The sequence below is a fragment of the Tinamus guttatus genome, unplaced genomic scaffold, assembly GCF_059628265.1.
Source record: "Tinamus guttatus ecotype Peru unplaced genomic scaffold, ASM5962826v1 Tinamus_guttatus_pri_ptg000753l, whole genome shotgun sequence".
NCBI classification, from domain to species: domain Eukaryota; kingdom Metazoa; phylum Chordata; class Aves; order Tinamiformes; family Tinamidae; genus Tinamus; species Tinamus guttatus.
The window spans coordinates 959350-986994 of NW_028289287.1; the positions used below are offsets into that span (position 1 = coordinate 959350).

Below are 27645 nucleotides of genomic sequence, written 5' to 3' on the forward strand. Positions count from 1 at the left end.
CAGTGCAGTGGATAATGATGCCGCAGGATGGAAAACACACAGCAGCAGCCTGAAACTACAGGGGGAACATGTCAACAAAACACTACATGGGAGTCTTGAAAAGATCTCTTGTGGCCTTATCTCTGCTTGTAGGTTGTCTATTTCTCCTAAATATTCCTGTGCCTTGTCACCCAGCCTAATTATATGGTTGTATTTGTGAATAATCGGTGTCAAATGATCTTGTTCAATTTCTGTGATAACATTGGAAATTCAGAAAATTTGCAGCATAGTATGGGAAGCTTGAACATGTCTCAGAAAGGAAGTAATGCATCCCAAATGATCCAATTAGTCTGGCAACTCTTTCCAGAAATCCTATCAGCAATCCAATCAGCTTAGGAGTTCATGCTTGAGTTCTAGAAATAGCGCGGGTAGGGTCAGCTCACGTCTGTTTTCACCATTAGCAATGATGTACTCATATTAAGTTTGCTTTCTACCAAATGTAAATAACTGCAATAGACTCAGCCCAGTCCCTTGCTGTGTGTAAGTGCCAGATATTTTTTAAACGAAGACATTAGAGGTCTGATGTTTTGGATGCCACTTACTTAACTCAGTCCTCTGTGGAATGCAACTGTGTTGAATTTACTTCCATAGAGAAGATACATGCTTTAAACCATTTATGTCTTCACTACCTGTGAAGATGATACAAGTGTGGATTATGAACATTTCTATTCTCTCCAGGCTCATTTTCGAACTGTAACTTATTGCTCTCCAAGACCTGGATACCACTTATTCTCTGCTGATCATTATTGCAGGTCTAATTATTTTCCAGTTGTATTGGCCATTATTTCCCTACTTGAATCTCATTCTATTTCATGCTTGTATTTCTCACTTCACCACAGCAAGGTTTATAATTCTGTGTCCTCTTCATAGTTCATGGTGTCTCCTAATTTAGTACCATCTACAAATTAAATAAACATGACTTTCAGAATTTTTACTCTGTTACTTATAGGAGAAACTGTATAGTGATCTCTGACTAGATACTCTACGATAGTTTCATGCAGACACTGCTACAGCTTCTGTCTCTTTTTTTTTTTCTGGTATGGGACTACTGAAATTTATTTTATTGATAAACCCTACTCTATTTTGTTAATGATAGGAAAGACTCAAATTAGCACTTTCAAAAGAGTTAAGTCTTAAACTCCTTTTCTCCTTTTTGCGTTTTTGCACATTGCTTGATATTAAAACTTAAAAAAAAAAACAAGTAAGAACGTAACACTTCATGCCACAGCTTGTGGCATTCCACTATCATCTTCCCTAGTATGATATCCTGTGTAGCGTGATCTGTGGTTACTTTGGAAGCCACATCAATTCTCTAAATACCTTTGTACTGTCCCTTTGACTTCTTGCATCCAACTCATTATGATTTATTAAACAGCTTCGAAGAACATTGGTAAGCAATGAATATTTATGACTACAGATGTAGCCCTATTGTTTTTCTGGTAGTATTTTGAATGGCTTCAAGTTTACATAAATAATTCGTATTTGTAAAGCCATATGTTAAACTGTCATTGTAAAAAGAGAAGTGCTTCCAGTTTTCACTTGAACCATATGTAAATATCAAGAAATTGATTTCAAATATGATGTAAAGACTGGTACCTTAATGCCATTTACATTCTAATGACTGCAATATACTACACCGCACTAGATGCATTAATATGTTTATCAAAGTCTGAGATTTAAATAGAATGGAATATAAAACTTTTGCTTTTTCAAAATAAAGTGAGATAAATTAAGCAAGATTACCTTTAATTTAAGTGTAAATTACATTGACAGTAGGCTTTCAGCATTTTCTCATTATGCATAAGTGAATGAAGCAGCTTGAAATGCTTCCACAGAACTATTGTGAGCAGTGTTATTTTTTTGTCTCTGAAATTAAAGTAGGGTTTTCAGAAAATAATATTGAGACTGATAAGGACTAGAAAGATTAGCTGATCCTTTCCTCAATTTTTTGGCAGGGCTGACAGAAGAGTGGCATATTCTTTTCCTCCAGGCTTCACTGTGTCCCTGACTCAAAGCATTTCACTGTGTCCCTGACTCAAAGCATATCCAACACTAAACACAGCAACCATCATGTAATATGTCCAGTATTATGGAAAGGATGGGTATCTTGAGGCACAGGACCTTTTGCTACTTACATATCTTTTGCAAAATTTATTGTAGGAAGGGACATTTGAGTAGCCTGGGTCAGGCCAGGACTGCTGTTTGTGACAGATTTCTTTCAAATAAAATCACGGAGGAAAAAAGGCTCATGCATGGCTGCCTTTCTCCATACTGAGTAGTATAATCTAGCAGAAAAAAAACAAGAGCTGGCTTGATCATCACCTGCAAGACCTTAGGGCCAAACCAATCTGTTAATAGAGGCTCTGAACAGAAAAAGTGGCCAGGTGTGAAGACTAGAAGATTCAGATATGCAAATTCAGCCTGGAAAAAAAAATGCACAGTTTCAAAACCAAAAATTATTAGGAATTGGAGTGACCTAATAAGACTGTTCATCACAGAAATGTTCAAGTCATCACTAGAGGTTTCTCTTACAAATATTGTATTAATTCAATGATGCTTACTAGACTTATAGTGAAAATTGCCTCAAAGAAGTTCTGGGGCCTACATTATAAAAGACATCAAGAGAGGATGACAAACAATAGCCTGTTTTAGCCTTAAATTGTGTTAATTTTCATCATCTTTTCATGTAGTTCTCATAGCTCACTATTCCTAATTCCTACCACATATAATTTAGAGTAAAAGTCAATTAAAAAATCTACTGAAAGCTTGTGAAGTGTTGTACTACTCTGTATGTTTCAAAGCAACAAAAAAGTTTTTAATTAACAGTTTTGCAGTCCTTCAGCAGGCTCCAGAAAAATCTTGGTGGATCATTTACATAAGCAAGCCTGGAACAACAGACTGCTCACAAAACAACTGTTTTCTCTCTCTTTTAAGCAGTTCCAAAACAGCAGGTCTTCCAGCTTTTGTGGGACTATGAAGGTAGAGCTTTCAAGGCTGGTTTTAGGCTGGGATGGATACAAACATTAACAAAAGGTTTGCAACAGAAGGTAGCAACAGTTTGGGCTGTCTACTCAGAAGCTTGAGAGCAAGTAGTTCAAAACAGAGGCTAGACAGCTCTGTGAACTTGTCCAAACAGTTTCTTGTTTGTAATTATCACTGCAAGAATGCAGAAACCCTGGCATGTCTTCATTGTGCTGTGTTTTATGTCACCGCCTCTTCTACCTGTGCCTTGAAAACAGCCTGCGGCACAGAATTTTTATCATTCTTTGCTTCTTTTACCCTCCAAGAAGCTCTTGAGTATCACTTGCTCCTTGTCCTTATTTGGTCCATGAATAAAATTCTAGGGAACTTTCATTTCAGAAGAAGCTCTCATTCCTTGTCTGGAGCCTCACAAATGCAATATCTTGAGTGTTTATCAATTACAGAGCTGAATTTGATACTACAGTCCTTCTCTTCTCATTTTGACCCCCCCCCCCTTTTTTTTTTTTTTTTTACAAAAACTAATGATTTTGTTTCTACTAAGAAAATCATACATATAAAAATGGCATTTTCTTGTTTGACATTTCCTGGCAATATTTAGAGATGAATTTGTGGATTTTGGCTTTGCAAATATATATACATATGTGTGTATATATATATTATATATATAATATATATATATATTTTCTGATATTAGCTGTCCTAGAGCTGAGAAAGCCAAGAGAAAATGCTTCTATTCTTCCCTGTATATCTTTTACTAAGTTCCAGACAATTTATTGCTGCCCTGTGCACATCCAGTGAAGTCATGGGGGTTGCCCGGATGCAACTGCCTGAAGAGTTTGAATTGTAGAACTGTTGTTACAAAGAAGAATACAGAAAAAGGAAAGTATGTTACTTTGCTCCCTGAGTGCAGGTTGGACTGGCATGATTATTTTTAAGAAACACCTGTTTTGGGGAGGTGTTCTCTTGTGGGAAAATATAAATAAATAACTGAAATACTTGTGTTCTGACCTAACTGGCTGTGGTTTAATTGAGAGAAACATAGAACTGTTTTCTGAAAGTCACTTGGCGCTCCTGTCCAAATTAAGTGCGATTCCAGGCTTCCATGGCTGGAAACATATTAGAGCTGCAGAGTTTGGATCTTTGCCAAGTTAGGTAACTCATAAAGAAACAAGCCATCCAACAGAACCTGGATGATACTTGTGATTTTTTTTTTCTTTTTGTTAGTAAATAATTGTGTTCATGCAAGAAGTACATTCACCTCTACATTAAAACAGGAACACATCACTACATACGAGTACAACAGCTACATGGCCACATGCCCTTTATTTTATTTTATTTTATTTTGTCTAAGATGATTGAATATACAGCATTATATTTAAAGCACCTGAAAAAAATGTTATAGAAGAGAACGACTGGCTCATATTATTCATCACAGAAATACAGCCTCTATTGAGTTGGGATTTTTGTTTGTTTGTTTGTTTGTTTTGGTCTGAGTAGAAATATTCCCCCAATAATGTTTCCTTTTGGGGAATATTCCACAGTGCAATGTATCTGCCGCTGAGATTATTCTTCAGATGACCCATTTCATCTTGTTATGTCAATAAATATATACATCTCTTGGGCTGCTGCAGATATATTCCTTGCCAGTATGACTGAGTTTTCATCAATCATCAGTAAAGGATGTCTGTCCCACTCCTCTCTGCCCTTACCTTCAGTCCAGACAATGTTCTGTAATTCACATATTATAGATAAGAATGGATTATGTGCCATAATCTATAATGAATCTGTGAATAAATTAGTGCAATTTAGAGTGAAATAATCTTACTAGCTGTTGCATTCAAGCATGATATTTTGCTACCAGAAAAGGTGCAGGCTTCTAGAAGCTAGATGGCACTGTTGCCAGAGAGTAGAATCAAGTGCAATATAAAATACCAAGCTTTGGCTTTCTAGGCAAGTGCCATAAGTGAAAATAGCATTCTGTTGCCTACTGTATTAATTCAAATTTTAGGATTTGCGGCATGCATGTTAAAGTAGTCAGTAATATTTTCATGAAGCTTTTTCCTGCTTCTTATAAATTCAGTCATGGTGTCCATATTTCCCTTTGGTTAAGTGCTGGCTAGACAGAAGACCAAACTCTTAGCAAAGCCACATAAGATTGAGGGAGCACATACGTGAAGGAGAAGGCTGACTAGGTGGTATGCTGACCTTCTGTTCCTTCCTTCATCCATGTGCTACATTTTCTCCTCTGCACATCCTCTCCTCTTGATTTTCCCCATTTGTATCCTACATTGAAAGAAGAGATTGTCAAATCACTCCCAAGGCTTAACAAAGTTAGGGGAGCTTTCTTCAGTGGTTAAAATAACTTGAAGATGTGGTTGCTTAAAGACTATGCTTTCTCAAATATGTTAGGCAAGAGAGTATAAAGAGATGTGAATGACACCAGGAAATGCTGTGGTATGAGGACACTGAGCAGTGCACTTCGTGTGGGAGAGGGAAAAAAGGCGGATAAATCTTGAAATTGATTTGTCAAATCCTTCATACTTTGACAAGGGATAAGGCCCTGACACTCTTAATCTTTCCTCCATAAATCAGTATGTATCAAATATCATCTGTATCTCTTTCATTCCTATGAACTCCGCCCAGTTTGGCATTGTCTTATTCTTGCTGTGGTAGCAAGTACAATTTTCCATATGGCACTGCAAAGCCAGAAAGAACAGACTATTTTCTCCATGTTTGTGAAGATGATATTTTTTGGAGGTAGTCCATATTTATTTTAGTAATAAATGGAAACTTTAAGAATCAGTTACATTTCTAAATCTTTGTTTCAGGAATTTCCCGGTTGCAAAATATGTTTGGAAAGCAATTTATGTCAAAAAAGTATGCAGATGGTAAACCCAGGAATTCCAAAATGATTAGATGCTTCTAGATGCCTTGTTCTTAATGCATGTCCTAAGATTCCAGAGGGCATGCTCAATACACACTAATAATCAGGGTCCTTAAACTTTAACTGATTTGGCACTCTTGAATGGATTAATCCTAACTTCTCTTATTGCCTGAAAATACTGCCTTTCACACCTAGTTTAGACACTGCTTTTTAAAACCTTAGGGTCTGTTTTTCATTACTCAGGGTACAAAACACAAATCAAAAAGAAAAAGTCTTACTTTACAAAATTTCTTCATTTTTGAAGTAGTTTTCTTGGTCATATTTGCCTGTTTTTCCCCAAGTTTTCTTGTATAAGTCATATTTTCTCCTCTACCTCACTGTGGTTATAAAAGTACTCATAGGTGCTTTAAATTATATGATGGGGGGAGGCGGGTATGGCTTTTGCACCTGAAGAGAAAATAGGTGAGTGGGTGGGTACCAAGTATCCCTGTGTCTGTAATTTCTGTCTATACTAAGATGCAGAGAGTTAAGAATTCCTAAGAATCTGAGAATAGGTTGTCATAGCAAGAATTATTTTCATGGTCATATTTGAATAAAGATTACCATACTGAGGGACCTTTAGATAAAAAATCTAGGTCAAGTAATTATTTCTATTCCTCTAAAGTTTTCCAAAAAACACTTTAAAATGGTTGAATCTTGCTTTTCGGTAGAAGTAGATAAAAGATTTCTTCTTTTCCTGTATTTTCCCTCCAGTTATAGAGCCTGTTTTAAAGTATCAGTGTTTCTAACTTTGTAATTTCAAATTTAGGCAGGAGTTGGTAAAATGAGAATGTTTTTCATTAACAGATCTTCCTTGTGCTAGTGTTTGCTAATGCACAGTCTGAAATGTCTGTTTTTGTATCTTTGTGTTTTGTTCCAGGATGAAAAGGAGAAGCTGACATGGAGAGACCGGATGCCTGGATATCTAGCAAACTTCTCGCTGATTTTATTTATGGTAATATCATATGTAATTTTCCATATTTATTAGGTGTGGGTTTTTTTTTTTTTTTTTTTTTTTGAGAAGCACCTTGAAAAAGAAACAGGAATGATAATAGTCAGGGATGATAATAATCTGAAAAGAACTAGGGTTATAGTCCATGAGATATATATGTTCAGTCAGGCAGATGGATCTCACAGTCTATTCTCGAATAGTGCAACTGAGGAGCCAAAGAAGTATTTGGACTTTTAAAAGTTATTCAACTTGGATGAAGGTATCAGTCTAGCCCACAGCTTTATAGCTTCTAGTATGCTTTCCTGTTTGTCCTCATTCATACCAGCCTTAGTAGGTGATCTTTTCTGCAGCCAATTTCCACATCTGTTTCGAAGCGATTTAATCCAGGTCAGACTAGTTTAAGTATTCAGTAAAGAAATGGTTTATCATAATAATAAGAGAGAATTAGCCAGATGAAAAGTTGACCATGACAACAAAAAGCAGAACAGGCACCTGGATCATATGAAATTGGGGCGAGAGGTATAACTGCAGAGTAGGAACAATGCTGTGAAGACAGAAAATGATACCCTCCCAGTAACCATGTGAGGAGTGAGTACTGTGCTGTCAGTTGCTAACAGTCTTATAAGCCTTCCTCAGTTCTTCTGTTTTGCTGGATGCAAAACAGACAAAGATTATTTGAAGGATTATTAAGAGGAATGAATCTGTGAAACAAAATAAGATCTGAAGCTCTTTTGTTTTTCCTGTTTTTGTGGACTCTAAATGTGGAAGAAGAATTAGATCACTACCAAATTTGTGTTATTTTGTTTTCTCGCATTATTGCAGGGATTATAGGCAGTGTAGTATTAGTATAGGGAAATCACCCTATACTGTAGGGGTCAGTAATGCAATAGTGAGTTGGATAAAAATTAGATAAAAGCTCTATACTTGAAGTTTCTGTATTACTAGCGTTGATACTAGAGCTGAATTCAACTAGAGCTGAATTTTTGTTTGCTTGTTTGGTAGCAAAAATAAAACGAGAAAATAGGCAAAAGGTTAAATTATGTCAAACTGTTTTCTCAACACAATGAAAACAAAAGAAAGGAAGGAAACCATATTTTTGCCATTTGTGTTTAAATTCCAAGTGTTGCATATTTGGACTTTGACCTTGTGCCCAGATTTCATCCTCAATGTTTAGTAAAACTCTGATTCTTATTCTGGTTCTTTCACAATACTGCAGTTTCATAAGATGATCCACCCCTGAATGCAAAGATCCAGCAAAGCATTGCTTCTGCATTAAAATTAGGTGGTAAATTTCCTTAAAGCTGTGCTGTGAATTTGGGCCCTTAGGCCCACTGAAATAATTACAATTGTCTAATCCTTTAAATTTGGATAATCTTTCATCTGAGGATCTCAAAATGTTTTGCCTAAAATAATGAATGTACATTGGAATGACTGCCAAAGGCAAAAATGAAAGAGAAACACGTACCCTTTCTATTTCCCGCTATGGCTATGAAATTTGCTGTTCCATCATTTTGTTTATTTATTTGATTATTTTTTTAACCAGAATAACACTGCCCTGTGAAATTCAACTTCATTTTGAGAGCTTAACCTTCACTAGTATGGTTGGCTTCCCTCATCTCATGGGCCAGAGCCAGCCTCTGAAGTACCCCAAGATACCAGCCGGTTTCTGGGACAAAAATGTAAATAACCCTTTCTAGGTCAGACTTAAAAGCGGAAAATAATTTTAAATTTGAGGCACTAGTTGAGCAAATGCAGGTGTACCTTCTACAGAGCGCAGCACACAGATGAGTTGTGCTAGTCAATGAAGCCTATTTATGTGACTATATGTACCTGTAGGCCCTTTGGGCCAAGTCATCAGTACTTGGAGAAGAGAAGGCTGAGAGGGGATCTAATCAGTGTCTATAAGTACCTCAAGGGAGGGAGTGCAGAGGACGGGGATGGTCTCTTTTCAGTGGTGGCCACTGATAGGACTAGAGGAAATGGCCGGAAACTGAAACACCAAAAATTCCATAGGAACTTAAGGAAAAATTTCTTAACAGTGAGGGTGACAGAGCACTGGAACAGGCTGCCCAGAGAGGTTGTGGAGTCTCCTTCTCTGGAGATCTTCAAAACCCGCTTGGATGCAGTCCTGTGCCACGTGCTCTAGGTGTCCCTGCGTATGCAGGGGGGTTGGACTAGATGATCTCTAGAGGTCCCTTCCAACCCTAAGCATTCTATGATTCTATTTCCAGATAAATGTCCTTACTTAATATTATTTTTGAAATCGAACTATCTTCATTCCGCAAATACTGCATGGTTAATGTGCGGAACTTTTAATTACAGAGGAATTGCACTACTTCAGGAATTGTTAAGCCAGTTCAGCACTTTGCAACCATTTTCTTCATTATTTTCCTTGTTAAAGAGTTTGAATTGTCATATTCTAATTTAATTATCCTCTTACTGTGTTGCCCTAAGATGCACACACACAGCACCAAATCATGAAACAAATCCAACATACACATCAATTCTTCTGTTTAAATGCTAGTTTTTTACTTGAACTAATTAATGTGTACGTTTGTTTGCAGATTATGCTGACATTTTCAGCAGTGCTTGGTGTGATGGTGTACCGAATTACTACAGCAGCAGCTTTGTCATTCAGCACAAATGAGACAACTAGGTCAAATGTTCGAGTGACTGTGACTGCAACTGCTGTCATCATTAACCTAGTTGTGATACTTATCCTTGATGAAATTTATGGAGCTGTTGCCAAATGGTTGACAGAAATCGGTAAAGCTATCCCACCACATTCCTCATTAGTACACTACATGTATTGACATGAGAGCGTGTAAGGAGGTTCTGGTAGGAGTATTTCCTACTGAAGACTGCCAGTGAAAAAAAATCAGGCCTGTGGGGTGAGATGTTCAGACATGCCACTGGAAAGTAGCCACAGCATGCAGTTTGCCACTAATAGGAATAATTAGCTGGACCATAATGCCATGTTAATGCAGCTGTGCTATTGCCAGGATCTCAGCTGGTATTTTTTCATTGTGCTGGCTCGGTACCAAAATCACTAGTTGAGAATTTTATACCTGCTATGTATTTTGATATATAGTTATGCCTCTAGGCATTTGGTTCACTGAAAGTCAGTGGGTTATTATAAGATTTTGCTAGTTCGGCTAAAGCTTCACTTGCACTTTTACCAGATGCCTATCCTTTTTTGTTTGTTTTGTTTTATTTTGTTTTGTTTTGTTTTGCCATTACAGTGGTATGAATGGGTTTGGTATTATGGTTTTGCTATTATAGTGATATGTTAGGGCTGGGCTTTTATTGATAGTAGTTATTTCAGTTAGGTGTTTAAGGGTAATAAACCTGGCAACGTACCTAATAGGACTTTTAAATGCAAATCAGTCCTTCTATTACTGTGTCACTTAGGGATTTGCATTGTTATATTAGACCAAAGTCATTTACAGATAGGGTCCTAATGTGTGCATTTTATAGCCATAATTAATAATTTCTTCCAACAGTTTTATAAATCACCTCTAATTTCATGTATTTTAAAGGCTAGACACGAAGACAGTTTTTCAAAACAAAGTAGTCGACAACCACAAAAGTCTTTAATGGCAGTAAGTGCTTTGCCTGTCTCTGAGTCAATTTTGGGGCATCTGATTTGCATTTCCAAAATAGAAAATTTTTAACAGTTTTGATTTAGTCATTATGTCAGTATGTATGAATACCTGAGGGGAGAATGTAAAAAGGTGGATGGGGCCAAACTCTTCTCAGTGGTGGCTGGCGACAGAACAAGGGGTAATGAGTACAAATTACAACACAGGAAGTTCCATTTCCATATGAGGAAGAACTTCTTTCCTGTGAGGGTGACAGAGCACTGGAACAGGCTGCCCAGAGAGGTTGAGGAGTCTCCTTCTCTGGAGATCTTCAGAATCCACCTGGATGCGACCCCGTGTCACATGCTCTGGGGGGCTTGAGCAGGGGGATTGGACTAGATGATCTCTGCAGGTCCCTTCCAACCTCAACCATTCTGTGATTCTGTGATTTACTGGTGCCTTAAATTCCTTCCCTAAAACTACAGTAATATGAAGCTGGTTGTACCTAGAACTTCAAATCTGAGGAACTTTAAGATCTTTATTTCTTTATTTTCACTTTCCCAAAACATTTTGAAAGCCACAAGTGAAGTCATCTATTTAAGTCATATTTTTAAAGAGCAACATAAATTACGAATTTAGATATAGTCGTTATAATAGAGGCCCAGTCCTGACTTTTTGAAGTATAATCCTGTGATTTTAGGTTAAGTTCCAAAACTTTTTGAAAGAAAGAAAGGCAAAACAAATTTTCACAAAAAGGTGAAAGAATTCATAAAATGTCACCTTTAGTCTTTATTTGTTTGTTTGTTTCTGTTTTGCATGCAGCTTTACACAGAATGCAGTAGGGCTGTGTAAATACATACTACTCCAAACTGAATGCTTACAGGCATTCAAGCCAAAACTGCTCATTTTTCAGCTTTCATGCAGCTGACAACCTGCTGGCTGTTTGTGACCTGAGCAATGCTGTCCACTCCACTTGCCCAGATAATAAATTGTACAACTGTAATGTAAAAGGAGTAGAGATGAAGGTGGGGTTTGCCCTATTCGACAGGGTATAACCAAGGGCTGAGAGGACCTGGCCACTGCCATTGCCTCAGTGGGAGAAATCCAGAAGGAAAATATCATCCTTGAAAAGGTGTACCACTGTGAACTGTGAAAGAATGAAGAATTTCTCTCTTAATTGCAAACTATTTTTCCCCTGTCACTTTGCATTAGTTTCAATACTGCCATATTTATCTAGCCATCATTCCTAATTAATCATGAGGTGTTTTCTTTAAAAAAGATCCAGTTTATGAATAGTCTCTAGTTCTACAAATTACACAAGTTACAAAGTTCATTCAGGCAGGTTTATCCAGTGCTAGACTCATATACAAACTGTAATTATAATGTTTACAAAAGAAAAAAAAATAGCACTTTATTTCATGCTGGTAAATGCACCTTAAGTTGTGAACTTTCATTTTGCTAATCAGATAAAAAGGGCTCAATTTTCTTTTCACATTCCAGTTTATTTGTAAGCTGAGGAACATCCGGAAACTGAAGCATCAAAAGTTCCATAGGAACTTAAGTAAAAATTACTTAACAGTGAAGGTAACAGAGCACTGGAACAGGCTGCCCAGAGAGGTTGTGGAGTCTCCTTCTCTGGAGATCTTCAAAACCCGCTTGGATGCAGTCCTGTGCCACGTGCTCTAGGTGACTCTGCATGTGCAAGGGGTTTGGACTAGATGACCTCTGGAGGTCCCTTTCAACCATTCCAACCAACCGTTCCAGCATTCTATGGTTCTATGCTTATTAGGTAGTAGGAACAACTTTAGGGGACATAGGAACCTATTTCCACCCTTAATTTGAAGTTTTGTTCAGGTAGAAAATTAAGTATGTCTGTTAGTCCAAGAATAATACCACTGATACCCATGCTTTCTACTTCAATATCTGCCAAGTCTGTGCTTTACCTAAAGGAAGTAGTAATTACAGTTTAGCTGTGAGTAATATGGAAAACTCTCACAGGATGCCCCAAGGACTCCATGCGAGTTCAGCACAAGCCTTCATGAAATGCCAACATGGGCCACTGACATTCTCTTCTTTTTTGAGCTACAACCAGCAAGGTGCAAATTATATCCTAGTATTCTGAGGCTAAATGTGCCATTTCCAATAAGCAGGTCATGTCAGACATGATTTACAAGGCATTTGCTCACTTATTCTTCCTTGACCTGCATGAAGTTGCAAGTTAAATATAGAAGTCAGTATTATTTGGGCTTTGGTTTTATGAAAACAATTCCTCAGCTCTACCTGCAAAGTTTGAACTCTGCTACACAATTTTTTTCTTTTTTTTTTTTTTTTTTGAGGGCTTGTTTGCTTTGAAAGCTTTCTCGCTGGACGTATTACTTATATAGCAGACCCGCTAATAAGAGTACAAATTCTGTGCATGCCTAAATTGCTACGATATACAGTAAATCTGAGTGTGGGGACAGAAGAGGTGAATAGTAAGTGGAACTATGCATGGTGTGAAAATTTCCACCCAGGGACTGAGCTAATCTTTGTGGAAATATTCTTTAAGACAGAGGAGATTTTTCTCTCTTCTGTAAAAAGCTACAGTGCTGTTATCGAATATTCTTTTTGCCCTGTGCAGTTGCTCTGAAGATCTCTCCAGCATCCGAAAATTGTTCAATTCCTTATGAAGGCTTATTTAAATTTTTGTACACAAAGATGATTGACAACTTAAGAGAAGAACTTTGGGGGATCAGCAGATTGTATCGATTTAGTGAAACTGTTTTCAAGTGTCACAAATAATTCTGGGCAGTGGGGACATTTTTTGCAAAAATGGGCAAGTTCAACCAAATTTTAATAATATTCTTAAAACTAATTTCCTAGATTTACCTTTTTATATCACACTTTCATATTACAGAAGCTCATTCAAGAGCTTTGAACAGTGAAATTAACTGCTGTCATAATAGTCAAAACTCAGGATGAGTAGTAAAATAATTTTGTCCAGACAAAATATTTAAAAATGCAACTTTTCAAATGCTTCTGTCCAACTGAAAAGTTTCTACTACTGCTTAGGAGATCTGTTCCTAGAAAATTCCCTTGGAAACTGAAGGCAACCCTGGGAAGCATCATGTTCAGAGTAATGAACATACTGAAAATGTTCAAGAAATATTTTTATAAGTTTTATAAAATACATATTTTACATATATATGTTATAAGTTTATAAGAATGTTAAAAATATAGAACATGTATTTTATATGTTTGGAGAAGCATTAGAGTAAATGTGCTTTTATTTTGAGCTATGATTAGCAATTCACTTAGTGCCTAATTCAGAAAAGTACCTGAGCCTGAGTTCAACTTCAAATATATAAAAAATCCTATTACAGAAAAAAAGGCTTGTTCACATTAAGTAGGGGTTTAGGTTGCTTGGTTGTTGTTTTCTTTTTTTCTGATTGAAAGTCTCTGTGCTTCAGCTTCTTCACCCATTAACTAAGAATACTAATACTTTGTAGTTGCAGTTGTATAAAGGCCTCACATGCACATCTGCATATGCTTATGTACTTTAAGGTCCTCCAGACTAATTTTGCTTTAGGCAAATGAATATCCAGTGCTTTTTTTTTTTCTTCAAACTCCAAAATGTAGGCATAATAATAGCATATACATTAAAATGTGTATTTAAAAGTATTACATATTTGATGACATTTGATTTCACAGTACGTGACAGCGGAGGTCCATTCCGAAATTTCAAGATGTGTCATGAAGCTGAGGAGGGTGGTCTTTCACTCAGCTTCATGAAACATCTTGAAATTTCCAGGCCATGGCAACCTTCGCTGTCACGTACTCGTGAAAATCAAATGTCATCAATTATGTAATACTTTCTAAATACACATTTTAATGTATCTGCTATTATTATGCTACCATTTGGAGTTAAGAGAAAAAACAAAGCACTGGATATTCATTTGCCTAAAGCAAATTAGTCTGGAGACCTTAAAGTAGCTAATGGCCTTTGATGGAAAGTGGAAGTAAAAAAAAAAAAATACTACCTCAAAGTTTTCAGATTAGTTTAGTGCAGTTTAGTTTAGTTACTTGGGTTTATCAGGAATGTTTGTATAATTACTAATTGATTTCTGTGATTTGCATCTCTTTTCTTCCAGAGGTACCAAAAACTGAGAAAACCTTTGAGGAGAGACTGATTTTGAAAGCATTCTTACTAAAGTTTGTGAATTCTTATGCACCAATTTTTTACGTAGCCTTTTTTAAAGGAAGGTAGGTGAAACGTTCTGTACCTATACATATGCATATATGTTCATGTGTATATATTTAAATTAAAACCCAATATACATTAATGTATATGTATTGGTGGATCCATATTTGAAAATGGACACAAAGGGCTACTTATTTAAGTTTGGATTTGGCCAGCCTTGTCAGCTATGAAAAACACCATAACCAGGTTTGTCTAGAGCTTGCTTTGGAAATGTAGGGCCTGATGTGAGGCCCTGTATATTTTCTCTGCTGAGTAGAGCATACACTTGTAATGAAATTTTATTTGTATTTTTTTTTTAGAACTAATGTAAGCATAAACCTTACCTCAGAAAATAGCTCCTTTTTTATTAAAAAGGAAGCTTTCATTTATTAATGAATGATACCACTTATTGGTCTAACCTATCCACATTTTAGAAAATTTTCTTGAAGCATCATTTGACACAGAAGAATTTTGCTGCTTCTTTTGAAACTGTGGAACTGTTTTCCTTATTACTTTCTCCATGATTTATATTATTTGTATTATATCAAGTTAAATTAAGAAATTGTTGCAGTTAACTGGAAGTCGCATGTTTTGGCAAATGAGCTGATTCACCAAAAAGGTAATTCAGTTGTCCTGCTGAATAAGTGTGACTTCCTATGGATTCAGGATCATTGTCTTTTGGGACTCAAAAATCCACAATATTGCACATGCTTTAGAAAGGAGAGTTTAAAATGATATTTTGCTGAAACTTTGGCAAAAGAACCACAAAAGTTTAAGAACGTTGTCTAGATTCATACTAATTTACTGTTTCTTTGGGGACTCTAAAGTTTGTTGATCTATATCCTTCTCTAATCCAGGTCAGCATCACTGACTGAAGAATTAGTGACACATATATAAAGAAACTTCTTCGGGACATTTCTCAGATACAAGGGGATCCGATTTTGGATATATGTTCCCATTTTTGTCTATGATTTGTAATCGAGGGACTGATTTTTTTCCTTTTAAAAACATATTATTAAAATATTTCTTCAAGATGTAGTAGGAAAACACAAGTAAAAACACTCTTACTTGGAAATCATTTTGTACAATTGAAGTCGACTAGAAGTTTTTTTTTTCTTTTAAAAGTAGTCTGATTTTAGCTAATATGAAAGAACAATAATGTTGTTAAAGTTAGCATTTTTATATCAATTTTAATATTATTTCGTATATTGTTGTTGCTTTCAGATTTGTTGGCCGCCCTGGTCGTTACTTATATGTGTTTGATGGTTATCGAATGGAAGAGGCAAGTACACATGAAATCCAAACAAACAAAGAAAAATTAAAAGAGAAAAATTAACAAAACGAGACATGTGAAGTGTGTTTCAGTACACAAAAAAGGAAAAACAGACAAGAAGTTAATAAGTTTACCAAGATATTAATTTTTCAACATAAATCATCCAAAATAGCCATATCCAAATTCTCTCTGTGATACGTATATGTTTTCTCTTTATATAGTTTTTGAACCCTTTGCAGTGATTCATATGTGAAGCCTTACAATTTTTTTTTTTTTTGTCCATGTTTCATGAACAGACAGTAAGGCACAAAAATATTGAATAATTTAATCAAGGCCCTTGGGAAACCTATGGCAAAACTGAAACTTGGATCTGGGTTCTTATTCTTTAATATGAATTACTAGAAGACTCACAGTTCAAACAGCCTAAAATGCTGTAGCCATTTTGTGCTAAACCTGCATTTTTTTTTCAAAACTCCTTTTAACTGATGTGGGTATTCCCTTGCAATCAATAGACTTACTCAAGGGCTTGCAATAAAGCATATGCATAAGGCTTTTCAAGATCGAAGGTTTTTCTTCTCCCTTGGGAGACATCAGGTTGGAAGAAAATTTGGGATGCAGCATTATGTTTATTAGATTCATTATATAGTAAATAAAAGAAAACATAGTAGCTCCAGGATACAATAATTAATTTTAGAGCTCTATGCATTTTGCATAATATGATTTTATTAGTGGAAATGAAATCCTTTGTTAAGAAAATAATTGCAATGATCACTGAGTTCTTTTCCTGCATGAATTGGTTGCAGGATTGCAAGCTCAGATAAACATAGATCTTCTAGGTGGATACTTTTAAATATATCGAAAGTTACTTTGCTCCCTTCACACTGCATTTTTGTTTATTTACAGTGTGCTCCAGGAGGCTGTTTGATGGAACTCTGCATTCAACTGAGCATTATTATGCTTGGAAAACAACTGATTCAAAACAATCTATTTGAAATTGGAATCCCGTATGTATCTCAGCCTTCTCCATTACCATGCACTTATTCCCATAATACTGTAAATTAAAGGCTTGATCCTTTTTCAGCTGGATGAGATTTTTGTCGCTGACTTCAGTAGATTCTAATTGAATGTGATGATAAATCACATTTCTGGTTGTAATGAAATCATCTGGCTGTATTTTATGTTGAATAATTGGCTGTATCTGCAGTAAATGGATTAAAGAGAATGATGGAATATATTAAATAATTGATCTAAACTATTTTTAGAAACCTGATAAAACAGGAAAGGTATGATGTATCTCTTGGGAAGTTTTAAAGAAGCTTTCAGGCCAGTAGCAAGGAATACAAATTGATACAAAGTGTGGGTGGGAGAAAAGCAATAGATCATAAAAGATATTAAAATGTATTGCTTAATCTATGGCAATTTTATGGTTTTACATATGAAGTTCACACATTTCTAATATGCCTGTATGTCACTGTATAATGAAGGAACTGGGTTCAGCAGCTGTCTTTGCCACAGGATACTCTGTGCATGGTGTCTTCTGCTCCAAATGTAGCAAGAAATCTTTCAATGGCAAGAGTTTTTTTCAGGGAAGAGCCTCTACTGAGAGTGTGCTGTTGCTGCCTCTTGGGAGGTTTGCTGTTGTTTCTGTTAAATGAATTATCCTTGATGGCTGTTCTGTTCTGTGAAACATTGCCTTAGATGAAGGGTCTGGCTTACATGCAAGCCTTGACTTTACTGAGTTTAGTCAGAGTCTTTCCACTGGTGTACTTAGCTTTTGGATCACATCCCTGTGAAAGGCCTGAGAGATGCTAACTTAAAACTATGATAAATGATGAAATATTTAAAGACTGGGCTCTTTTCCTTTTTTTGAGCAGGCTTTTTTTTTTTTTGGTGATTTTAGTGGAAAGCAAAACAAAAATGTGGGTCAGGGATGGTTTGATTATTCTTGTGTCAGAGTTCTATTCTAAGGAGGTCTATTTTCTGTCTACATCTCATTGCATTTCAGTTTATTTTGAGAAAAGTGTAATAAGTTGTTCCCAAGTATCTGACATGTTGAAGGCTTAGCGTTTTCTCAGTGCAAACCCTCTTCCAAAAACATACTTCTACTGGGTTTGTTTAACTGGAATTTTATGATATTAAAAATACTGTATTTATTATCTTTGATTCATGAAAGTAGAGGTTGATCCAGTCAAAACAGAAAATGAATGTTATATTATTTATTGAGGCCCTGACTATAATTATTGGCGTAGTCTCATCCCATTTGCCTCACTCATTTCTGGTCCCCCGACACTTCTGCCAGCAATATGTGGGGTTCCCTGGGGAACCTGGGTTTCCTTTGCTCATTCTCACGTAAACCAGATTTCTATCTGTGGAGCTTGGCCTCTCTCATCAGAGCTGTTTAAAACGGGGGAAGAACTGAGCTATATCAAATGCTCAGGCTAAGTGAATCAGATTTAGCTTTGTATGTCTACATGAACCATGCTACTAGTTTGGATTGCATCCTTAGTGGTGTTGTATTCCACCCCATCAGCCCAAAATACACAGACCCAAAGTTGCACACTTTGAATCTTGATCTATGAGACTTTCATATAACTGTCCATAGGGCTATTGGATGCAGATAAACCAGACCAAGGAGTACTACATACATGCGCAGTCACTGTGTTGCCCAAGTAGTGACTGTGGCATGTCAAGGTTACATACGTAATCTGCTAAACTTGCATGATATAGCAGATGTTAGCAGTAGCAGGAGATATATATATGAGCATCCTCTTGCTCTCTGCCCATTGATATTTTTTGGTTGCATTGCTAACCTCTTATCAGCTCAGGTCCTGGTCTCTTCCGTCTTGTTTCAGCAACCTCATTCTTTTCCCTTTGCTTAGTGCCTATTTTGGAATGAAAGAGAGTCAGAGTGAATAACACTTATTCCTCCATTTTCTTCCAATATTTTCACTGAGGGCAGAGTACAAAGCTGAAGTCAAGCTTGCCCACATGAAGAGTCAAAATGGACCATCACAAAAGATTATTTGTTCTTTAGTGTCTGGAACTGTCCTCTAGACATGAGGAAGAATCTCTCTGCTAAGTTATAAGACAAACTAAACCAGAAGGGTTCTCATTCCTGTTCAAACTTGGGACTTTCTAGATTTTGAATTTCCAAAAAAGCTTTTGATTCCATTCATAATAAATTCAAAGCATTTTAATTGCAGAAGAGCCTAACATTTGTTTCATCTTTCACAGGTACTATACAATAACACAGTTGATACCCTGTGTTCATATGCAACAGCCATTCATTAGAATTGTAGCTCCCCAAATGCTGCCATGGTTGGAATTCAATTTGGTATCTTCATGCTAGCTTATTCATAAGCAGTGCAAGCTGTAGAGCTCTGATGTTAAACTTCAGGTGGCAGGTCTGCATTGTGCAGAGTCACGAGGACCTTTTCACAGTATATATCTGAAGAAATTGCTCCATTGCTGTGACTTTCTGGTGTTATAAACCTTTCTGAGATTTCTTTAACCATCTCTGCATCTAAGAATATCAGAACAGCTAGGTGAATGCAATGGTGCTGGAATCATCAAAAGCTAAACCGTCTTGAATGGAAATGTGCATTCTGGGTGCCTGAAATTCACAAGTTTAACAGATGTAGGCATGCTACATTTCACTCAGATGTGTCACATACCATAGTTCTTTTACTGTTTCCATAGAAATTGACCATAAAATGCTACAGAGTTTGAAAGGCTTGCCCTACAATTGTTTTACTACTCCTCTATTTCTCTTCTGTGTTCCTAAACTTGCTGCAAAATAATCCATGTGGTTATTTTATTACTCTCTGTCTTTGACCTTTCAGGCAAGGCTTTTTTGAAATCAGTGGAAAACTCCCATTGACTTTAGTGAGGTGATGATTTCAAGCTTTTACTCAACATCAGTTACCATCACTTATTTCAAAATGCACTTAACTGTGTTGGGTGAGAATACCAAGAACAAACAAAATCCACTTAAAGTAATCTTTTCATACTTGATATCTTTTCTGTTGCTTTTGATCTTGACTACTTTTTTTGTTAATTAAAGCTTTTTTTTTTTTTGGTCTGTTTGCAAAGTCACTATATCCTAAACATAACTAAAGACCCAATAGAATTCAGAAGGAAGTAAGAGTATCTCAAGGAAACATGACTAGACCATAAATTTGTCATACAGGGTGAGATTAAAGTAATTCTTTCTCATCCTTCTGCTACCCTCTTCCCTATGCAAATAGAAAACTTTTTCCATGTGGGAACAGATTGCAGGAATATGTCTGTTGAAAATCCAGGATTTTTAGTGCTGTTTCCCCCAAGCAGGATAAATAAATAAATAAATAAAAATCCAGGCAAGAGCACAAGAATTTCAGTCTCTGCACTCTCTTCCTCTTCTCCAGATATATGGTACTTCAGCTTTCTTTCTTTCAGCTTTCTTTCAGTATTTCTTTCTAGATTCACTTTCTGTGCAGATTTCTCCCTGTACCATTTTCTAGCATGCATTAAATAGTAAAGATGGCCTCAAAAACAACATAAATAATTATTCATCTGTGGGGACTGGAGTTTTGTTTCCATTTTCTCATCTTTCTTGAATTGAAGTTCAAGCAGAATATCTATTTACATCTCTGTTCTAGCAAGTATTGTCTTGCAATACTTCAAATTCACGCCTTGGTGACAGTACAGCTGTCCTTGCAATGATCTGCTTTTGCAGTGGCTAAAGGCATGTGTTAACTGTGAGAGATCGGTAAGCTCATCTAAGTCCCAACCTTTTTGACAAGCTCTGATGGAACAGCATTATGGGGTGGGGACTGCACAGGCACTGAGGACTTGTGCTGGCAAAATATTTTTTTCTGCTTCTTTCCCACTTCAGCCTGCCTCCAGCTATTTGCTCTCTCTGATCTCTTTACATTATGTTTTGTCTTATGCCACAGATTTTTTATTTTTCCTAAGTCACTGCCATGATCTACACCCCTAATTCTGATCATACTTTTTTGCTATAAACAGAAAACTACAGAATCACTTTTTTTTTTAGAAATAAAACTTCATATAAGCATACGTGTTATGCCTGACTGATCAATCATGACCTCTTAGTTGTAATCTCTTTCACCTTTTTCACTTTTTCACTTTTTTCTTTTATTTATTTTTTTTCTTTTCAAATCTTGTGAACTTTTCAGGGATGGAACCTTTTCCTGCAGTGATTTCCAGCTCTTAGGGTGATGATTACCCTGAGTCATGCAATGCTTATTTCTTATTTTCAAAATTACAGGCAGTGGAATTGTGTAATTAGATGCACTCTAATTAAAGTATAATTTTTCATTTTCTTTCTTCAGACCCTCCCTCCATGGAGTCTTCTTCCATGCTGTTGAGTTTCCTCAAGATACTTTCTTGCTTTCTAACAGTCACTAGCAAAAGGGCCAGAAATAATTGTCCAAATTGAGCTGGCTACTAGAAAAATCATGAAACTTCCCTGGTTGTTGTGTCTATTCAGCACAAAAATTCCTAGAGATTATTCAAAGGGATAAATTTACCCATTTCTGCCTTTTCTTTCTACCTGGTGGGGCTGCTTGGCACTCAGAAGCCAGAAGATAAAACCATTCCTGATTCTCAATTCCATTCAAATTTGTATAAATATATTGATTTGAGTAATTACAGAGCAGGTTTCACATGGCATGTTTGAAGATCTTATTCAGTTTTAATAACACAGTCATATGTGCAGCTATAGAGTTCTGCAAAACTCATTTTCATAGCTAGAGAATAGTCCCGAAAGTATCTATCATCTAGTGCAAATCCCTGTTACCTATTCCATTAACTTTCTTACACATTTCTGTTTGGTCCAAAACTTCAGATGCTTGGACAGGATACAAAGGTACATTTCTGTGGAAAGTTTGAAAAGAATCAGTTTGCTTTTCAGCTTGTTGATCCTTTAAAAATGCAAAAACAAGAATTAAAAACAGTTCAAAGCTTAAGTCAAAATGGCTCAAGCTTATGCTCCTCATATCTGGCATATGATCATAATGAAAAATTAAAAATTATTCTCAGTAACTGAGCCTTGGATTTAGTGCACTCAAATAAATATAAACCACAACAACTATTGTTTTAGTTACAGGATTGTCATGGGTGTTATGGATATGTTCTATCAGACAACTCCATGGCGCTGTATCTATAAGTTCTATCAGACAACTCCATGGTGCTGTAACTAAATGATTAGATCATACATGCACAGAATTCATTCCTAAGCACATCCATACTTTATCTCAGCTGCTGCACAGAAACAATGAGATGCACTTCAGTTTCATCTGTCCATAGAAATGAGTGTCATTAAAAGCTCATGTCATTTTATTGGAACAGAAATTAGCACTGTTTTGAACTCATTGTTCACTGCCCTCTGAGAGACCTTCACATTACGATATTAATTGGGATGTGCTGGAAGGGCATGATGGGAGTTCTTTGATTGTTTTAAATCTTGTCCTCAACCCCTACCCTCTGAATACCACATCACCTCTGTCAGAAACAAGATCCCTTGATTGCCATAAGAGCAAAGAGGGAAAAAAGGGGGAAATTTTACTATCTTAAAGTGGCTGAGTTTGCATAAAGCAGAAGGTAAATGTCTTTGGAAGGATACATCTAGTTCTTTCTCCTAGAGTATTTTAATTCTGCATTTATTAAAAAGATGTAAACTGAGAGTTCTGTGTATGCAAAGTGTTTGGTTAGTACCAATATATCTGGGTACTGCCAAAATACAGAGGCTATTATCGTCATACCTGTGAGCTCTGTCTTCAGCTGCCCCTGGAACAAAAGTCAGAGTTCATCTGTTGATCTTTGCAGCTTTGCATTCCTGGGCCTGACAACAATTTATGTCTGTACTGAGAATATCTGCCCATCTCCATTTCATCAGCCTAAATTTCCAACACACCCCTGTACTGGTGATGAAATTGAAGGGACTCTGGTAACACCAGACTTTGTCGAAGTGTGGTCATTTCCAGGATGCTATCAAGCTTTGAGCTATATGATGACCTACTGTTCCTGCATAATTCAGGGTATTTTCAGGAACAAAGTAATAAACCTACTCAACAAAGTTTTTACTGTAAGCGTTTGCCAGCCAGCCCTCCCCTGCTACTTAGAGTGTGAGAAAAAAATTTTGCTTAACTGGAGGTACAAATGAACTCCCCAGTCTCTGCCTTTGTGCTCCAATCTCCAGGCCACACACTTCTAGTTGAAAGGATTTATTGCAAGCTGTGGGAGAAAATTTTGTGGGGGAGGTCTGCTTACACCATTGGCAACATGTCACTGGAATTAATCTGGATTTCTAATCATACTGCATGAATGTGAAGAGCTATAAAGTTATGTTTTGCATATTTGTGAAAGATAGACTTTTATGCTACTTGTGAAATACAGGTATATGGTCATATCATTAAATTTATATCCCCATCAAAATGGGGCAGTAAGTGATACTATTATTCCTACTGAGGTCCAATGAATTGCTTGCACAAATAATTGCTCATCCGTATGAGTAAATTATAGTCTAACCAAAATGGCAGTTGTTGTTGTAAAGCAGGGTCAAAATGAAAATGTCAGAATTAGCTGATTCATACTCAAGCTTTTCTGCTTCAGGGACAGAAATCTCACCAATGTATCTGATTTTGGAAGATGCGTCCTCTTCAGATAGCAGAAATATTTCTTCATCACAAATCAGGAATTTCCAGATCTCACCATAGCTCAGTGCTTGTTCAGTGTTTCAGACATGCTAAATACTTCCCTTGTGACACAGGAACATAGGAACTATTTCATCCATCAGCCTGTCATCCAGCAATAACAGCACCATAACTTCAGAGGATGGTACAAAATAAGCCTGTGGAGGAACACCAAACTAATGTGATATACATGTTGTGGTGCAGAGCAAAAAATTGGACCAAATCCTCGATAGAAAAAAAAAGTTTCAGTCTGGCTTTTTTTTTTATCTCAGGAAGTTAAAGAAGCTCTTCAGGAAGCTGAAAGATGAAAGAACTGAGCCAAAAGAAATCAACACCAACCAGTCGAAGGACCCTCAGCAATGGGATCTTGACTACAGTTTGGAACCTTTCACTGGGTTGACTCCAGAATACATGGAAATGAGTAAGATTCTGAATTCCTTCTCCCTTTCTGCAGTGACTATAGTTTTATCATATATGTTATAAGTTAGCATAATGGAAGGAAAAAAATACACAGTTGCTGCTTTGTAAAAATTACATGAATGAAACTCTACCACACTAAGCAGCATAACTGCAGTGATGAGACCTCGTAGCCATCGATAGTTGTATTGTGAAAGAGTTGAGGATCCTCAGCTGAGAGCAGTGCATAGAATTCTTAGAATCACAGAACTGCAGAGGTTGGAAGGCACTTCTGGAAATCATCTACTACAGGCCCCAGCTCAACTACAGCAGGCTGCTTAAGGGCTTGTTTGGTTTGATTTTAAATATCTCCAGAGACAGATACTGTACAACCTCTTTAGACAGTCTGTTCCAGTGTTGATCACTCTAACAGTAAGAGTTTTTTTCTTATGTTTCAATTGATTTTCCTATATTTCAGTTTGTTTCCATTGCCTTTTGTCCTTTCATGGGATACCCCTGTTGCGGTTTGATGCGGGGAACAAATTTGGTAAGAGATGAATCCCCTTGTGTTCCAGCCAATCCTCAAAGGTTAGAGGGGCTGTGGGCATCTGGATTCATCTCTTAATAGGGACACCAAATACTGTGGTAACTATAGGGCCAACTCTGGCAGTACCAGATTCATGAACAGTTCGTTGACTGTAGGTCCGATCGCCTTCCAAACAACGAATTTTGTTCCCAAATAGTATGATCAGCTATAGGCTCGACTCTGGCAGTATTGGGTTCATGAACAGCCTGTCAGCTGTTTCATCTGATCGCTTTCAAACAAGTAGTCAAGTTCATGAATAGCACAATTTATTCAAATGCAACGCTTAGAAAACAGGTTTTGGATGTCAGTACAGGAAATTCTCTACTACAGTGTGGGGTTCTTAGCTACTGCCTAGTGTACAAATGCGCAATCATCACTCACCCAGGAGATGGGAGAGGGCTCCCAGTCTTGAGGAGTCTCCTCAGGCAGTGTGCTGACCTGAGGAGGGGAAAGCGTGTTGACTGATCCAGAAGTTACAATGGAGTCTTCCCTCTCTCCTCTTCCTTCTTCCTTAGTTCCTCTTCCTCCGCTTTTACCACCTCATTCTTCCTCAGGTCCTCCTTCCCCAGTTCCTACCACCCCGTGCTTCCTACCTAGTTCTTATCACCCCATTCTTCCGACTATATCCCTCCTTAGTTCACCTTTTATGTATTTTCTTTTACATTTAGGTGGAGCTTGAGTGACTAGTCATACTTACTTTCTCATTATTCATTGGTTTAAAAAAAGTCTCCTGAGTTAATCGAAAATCTAGAGAGCATGCTCAGTGAGGAGTGGTCATTCCTTGGAAGTGGACAACTTCTAGGATGGGGTTGTGTATTTAGTATTATGATGAGATTTCGACAAAGTCTATCAGAAGGGACTGATCTGCTGCCATTGTTGGCCCAGCACCAGACATCTTATCGTACTAGGTGGCACCAGCAGGCTACCACCTCTGCAGGGAATACAATAGAGTTTGACCATGATGTCTTCACTCCGCTCCACCCTCCATTCACTCTGCACCGTACCATCAGATTACTCCCTCCACAGGGAAGCCATCAAAGTTTGGCTATGGTGTCTCCATTCTGCTCCACTCTTTGTTTACTCTTATTAATGTATGGTAGGAGGGCAGATTGTGTTGCCAAGGGAATTGTGGAGAAGTAGTTTCCTCACAAACCAACCATCCTGAAAGTGGTAACTGTCTCTCACCTCAAGCAAATCTCTGTAATCCCATAACTTCTGTTAGGCCCTAATTTTTCTCTAAATTCGCCTTTCTCGAGCAATTCTCTCACAACTCCTCAGAAGAATCTGATTCCAGCTTCTTTAATTCCCACATCCCTCTACCCTCAGGTATTTTTATACAGTGATAAGATCTCCCCTGAGCCTTCTCTTTTTCAGGATCAACAATCCCAGTCCACTCACCTCTCCTTATCTGTCTTGTGTTCCAAACTCTTAATCATCTTAGTGGCTCTCTGCTGGATTCACTCCAGCATGTGTCATCCCCACTCACCCCCATTATGCTTCTCCAGTATGTCCAGTGTATTCTACCTTGTACTGAGCATCCCAGAACTAGACACAGTACTGATGTGTATTTTCACCAGTGCTGAGCAGATGGGAAAGATCACATCTCTCGACTTGCTGGTAATGATTTTCCTAGCAACAACCCAGGAGGCTGTCAGTTGTCTTTGCTGCAAGGGTACATTGCTGTCTTATCATCAACTTGCCCACTAGAATCCCCAAGTCCTTTTTTTGCAAAGTGGTTCTCCAGCTGGGTTGGCTCCCGCCTATACTGGGACCAACCAATGGTACACAGGATTATTTCTTCCCAGGTGCAAGACTTGGCACTCCTTTTGTTGAATTTCATGTGGTTCCTCTCTGCCTGTTTTTCCAGGCTGTCAAGGTCTTTCTTCATGGCAGCGTAAGTACCCTTACGGAGTAATTCCTCCCAAGTTTATTAAAATTGTTCATTAATAATTCAAATATAGTAAAAATACATTCATATTTTCTGATGGAAATATTGCTTTTTATAGTAGAAAACTGAATCATATACACAGTGTTCCAAGCCCTGCTTAAATTAAAATCCACACTGGTATACAAAGACAGAGCTTTCAGCCCAAAATAACTTCTAGAACAGCTAAGAAATTGGAGTATTTGTTACTCCCATTTTACTCATGGAGAGCTGAGGCACAGAGAAATTGAGTTGGCTGCATTTATTAAGGAAGGCTGGGGAACACTTTGAAATTGTTTTTAATCTTCTACTTTTCAGACCAGCTCTTTAACCAACACATTCTCTAGTTTCTTAATGCATCATATGTGTACTTCCTTTGCATGTATCAGCCTGTTGGAGTGACTGACGTCACTAGTCGTTTATGCTTGCCAGACATTTAATCATCTCTCAAGCGACCATAAAGTAGGAGTAACTCTATTAAGTCAGTAGTGTTCTAATTCTGTAAAGCAGGTGCCCTCCATGCACGGTATATACCATCCGTGTATGCCCTTGAGGTATTTTCATAATTACACAAATTCCTGATAAACGATGGAGGTGTCAATACTTTTTCGAATTTGGTGTGCTAGTCTACAGTTTGCTTCTTTCACATTAGAAATTAAGCATGTTGGTGAAAAAACAGAAAGAACTGAGATCTATTGTTTCTTAAGAGGCAAGATGCCACCAGTCATGCTACTGTAAACTACACAGTCAGTGAGACAGCAGTTCCTGATTTCCACGCAGTGGGATCCAGAAGTTGAGATCTGCTGATTCTCAGAAATGCCCCTCTCAAAATGCATTTTCTATAAGAGAGGAATTTTTTTTTTTTTTTTTTTTTGTTATGGGTGTGGATTGCTGACATCTGACTTGGTAAAACGTATTATTAAATGACTCTCTGATTTAGGATCTGAGAATGGTGTGGACACAGTAACTCAGTTGATATATAGTATTAGAGAGTTTTCTGCTTCTGCTTCTTGAAATCAAGTTTGTTTAATAAAAAACATCATTCGTGGTTTGGTTTATTTTAACATGATTAG

The 27645-nt window shown here is 37.1% G+C and overlaps 1 protein-coding gene across 1 annotated transcript in view; it reads left to right on the forward strand.

The window, feature by feature from the left end:
* The window catches only part of ANO2 (anoctamin 2), a 169200-nt gene that overhangs the window by 124520 nt on the left and 17035 nt on the right, over positions 1 to 27645 (forward strand). The window contains exons 15-20 of the mRNA XM_088537398.1: positions 6825 to 6899; positions 9461 to 9662; positions 14608 to 14719; positions 15921 to 15978; positions 16873 to 16973; positions 23939 to 24087. Of these exons, the coding sequence (XP_088393524.1) occupies positions 6825 to 6899; positions 9461 to 9662; positions 14608 to 14719; positions 15921 to 15978; positions 16873 to 16973; positions 23939 to 24087 (697 nt within the window). The remainder of the gene's footprint in view (positions 1 to 6824; positions 6900 to 9460; positions 9663 to 14607; positions 14720 to 15920; positions 15979 to 16872; positions 16974 to 23938; positions 24088 to 27645) is intronic.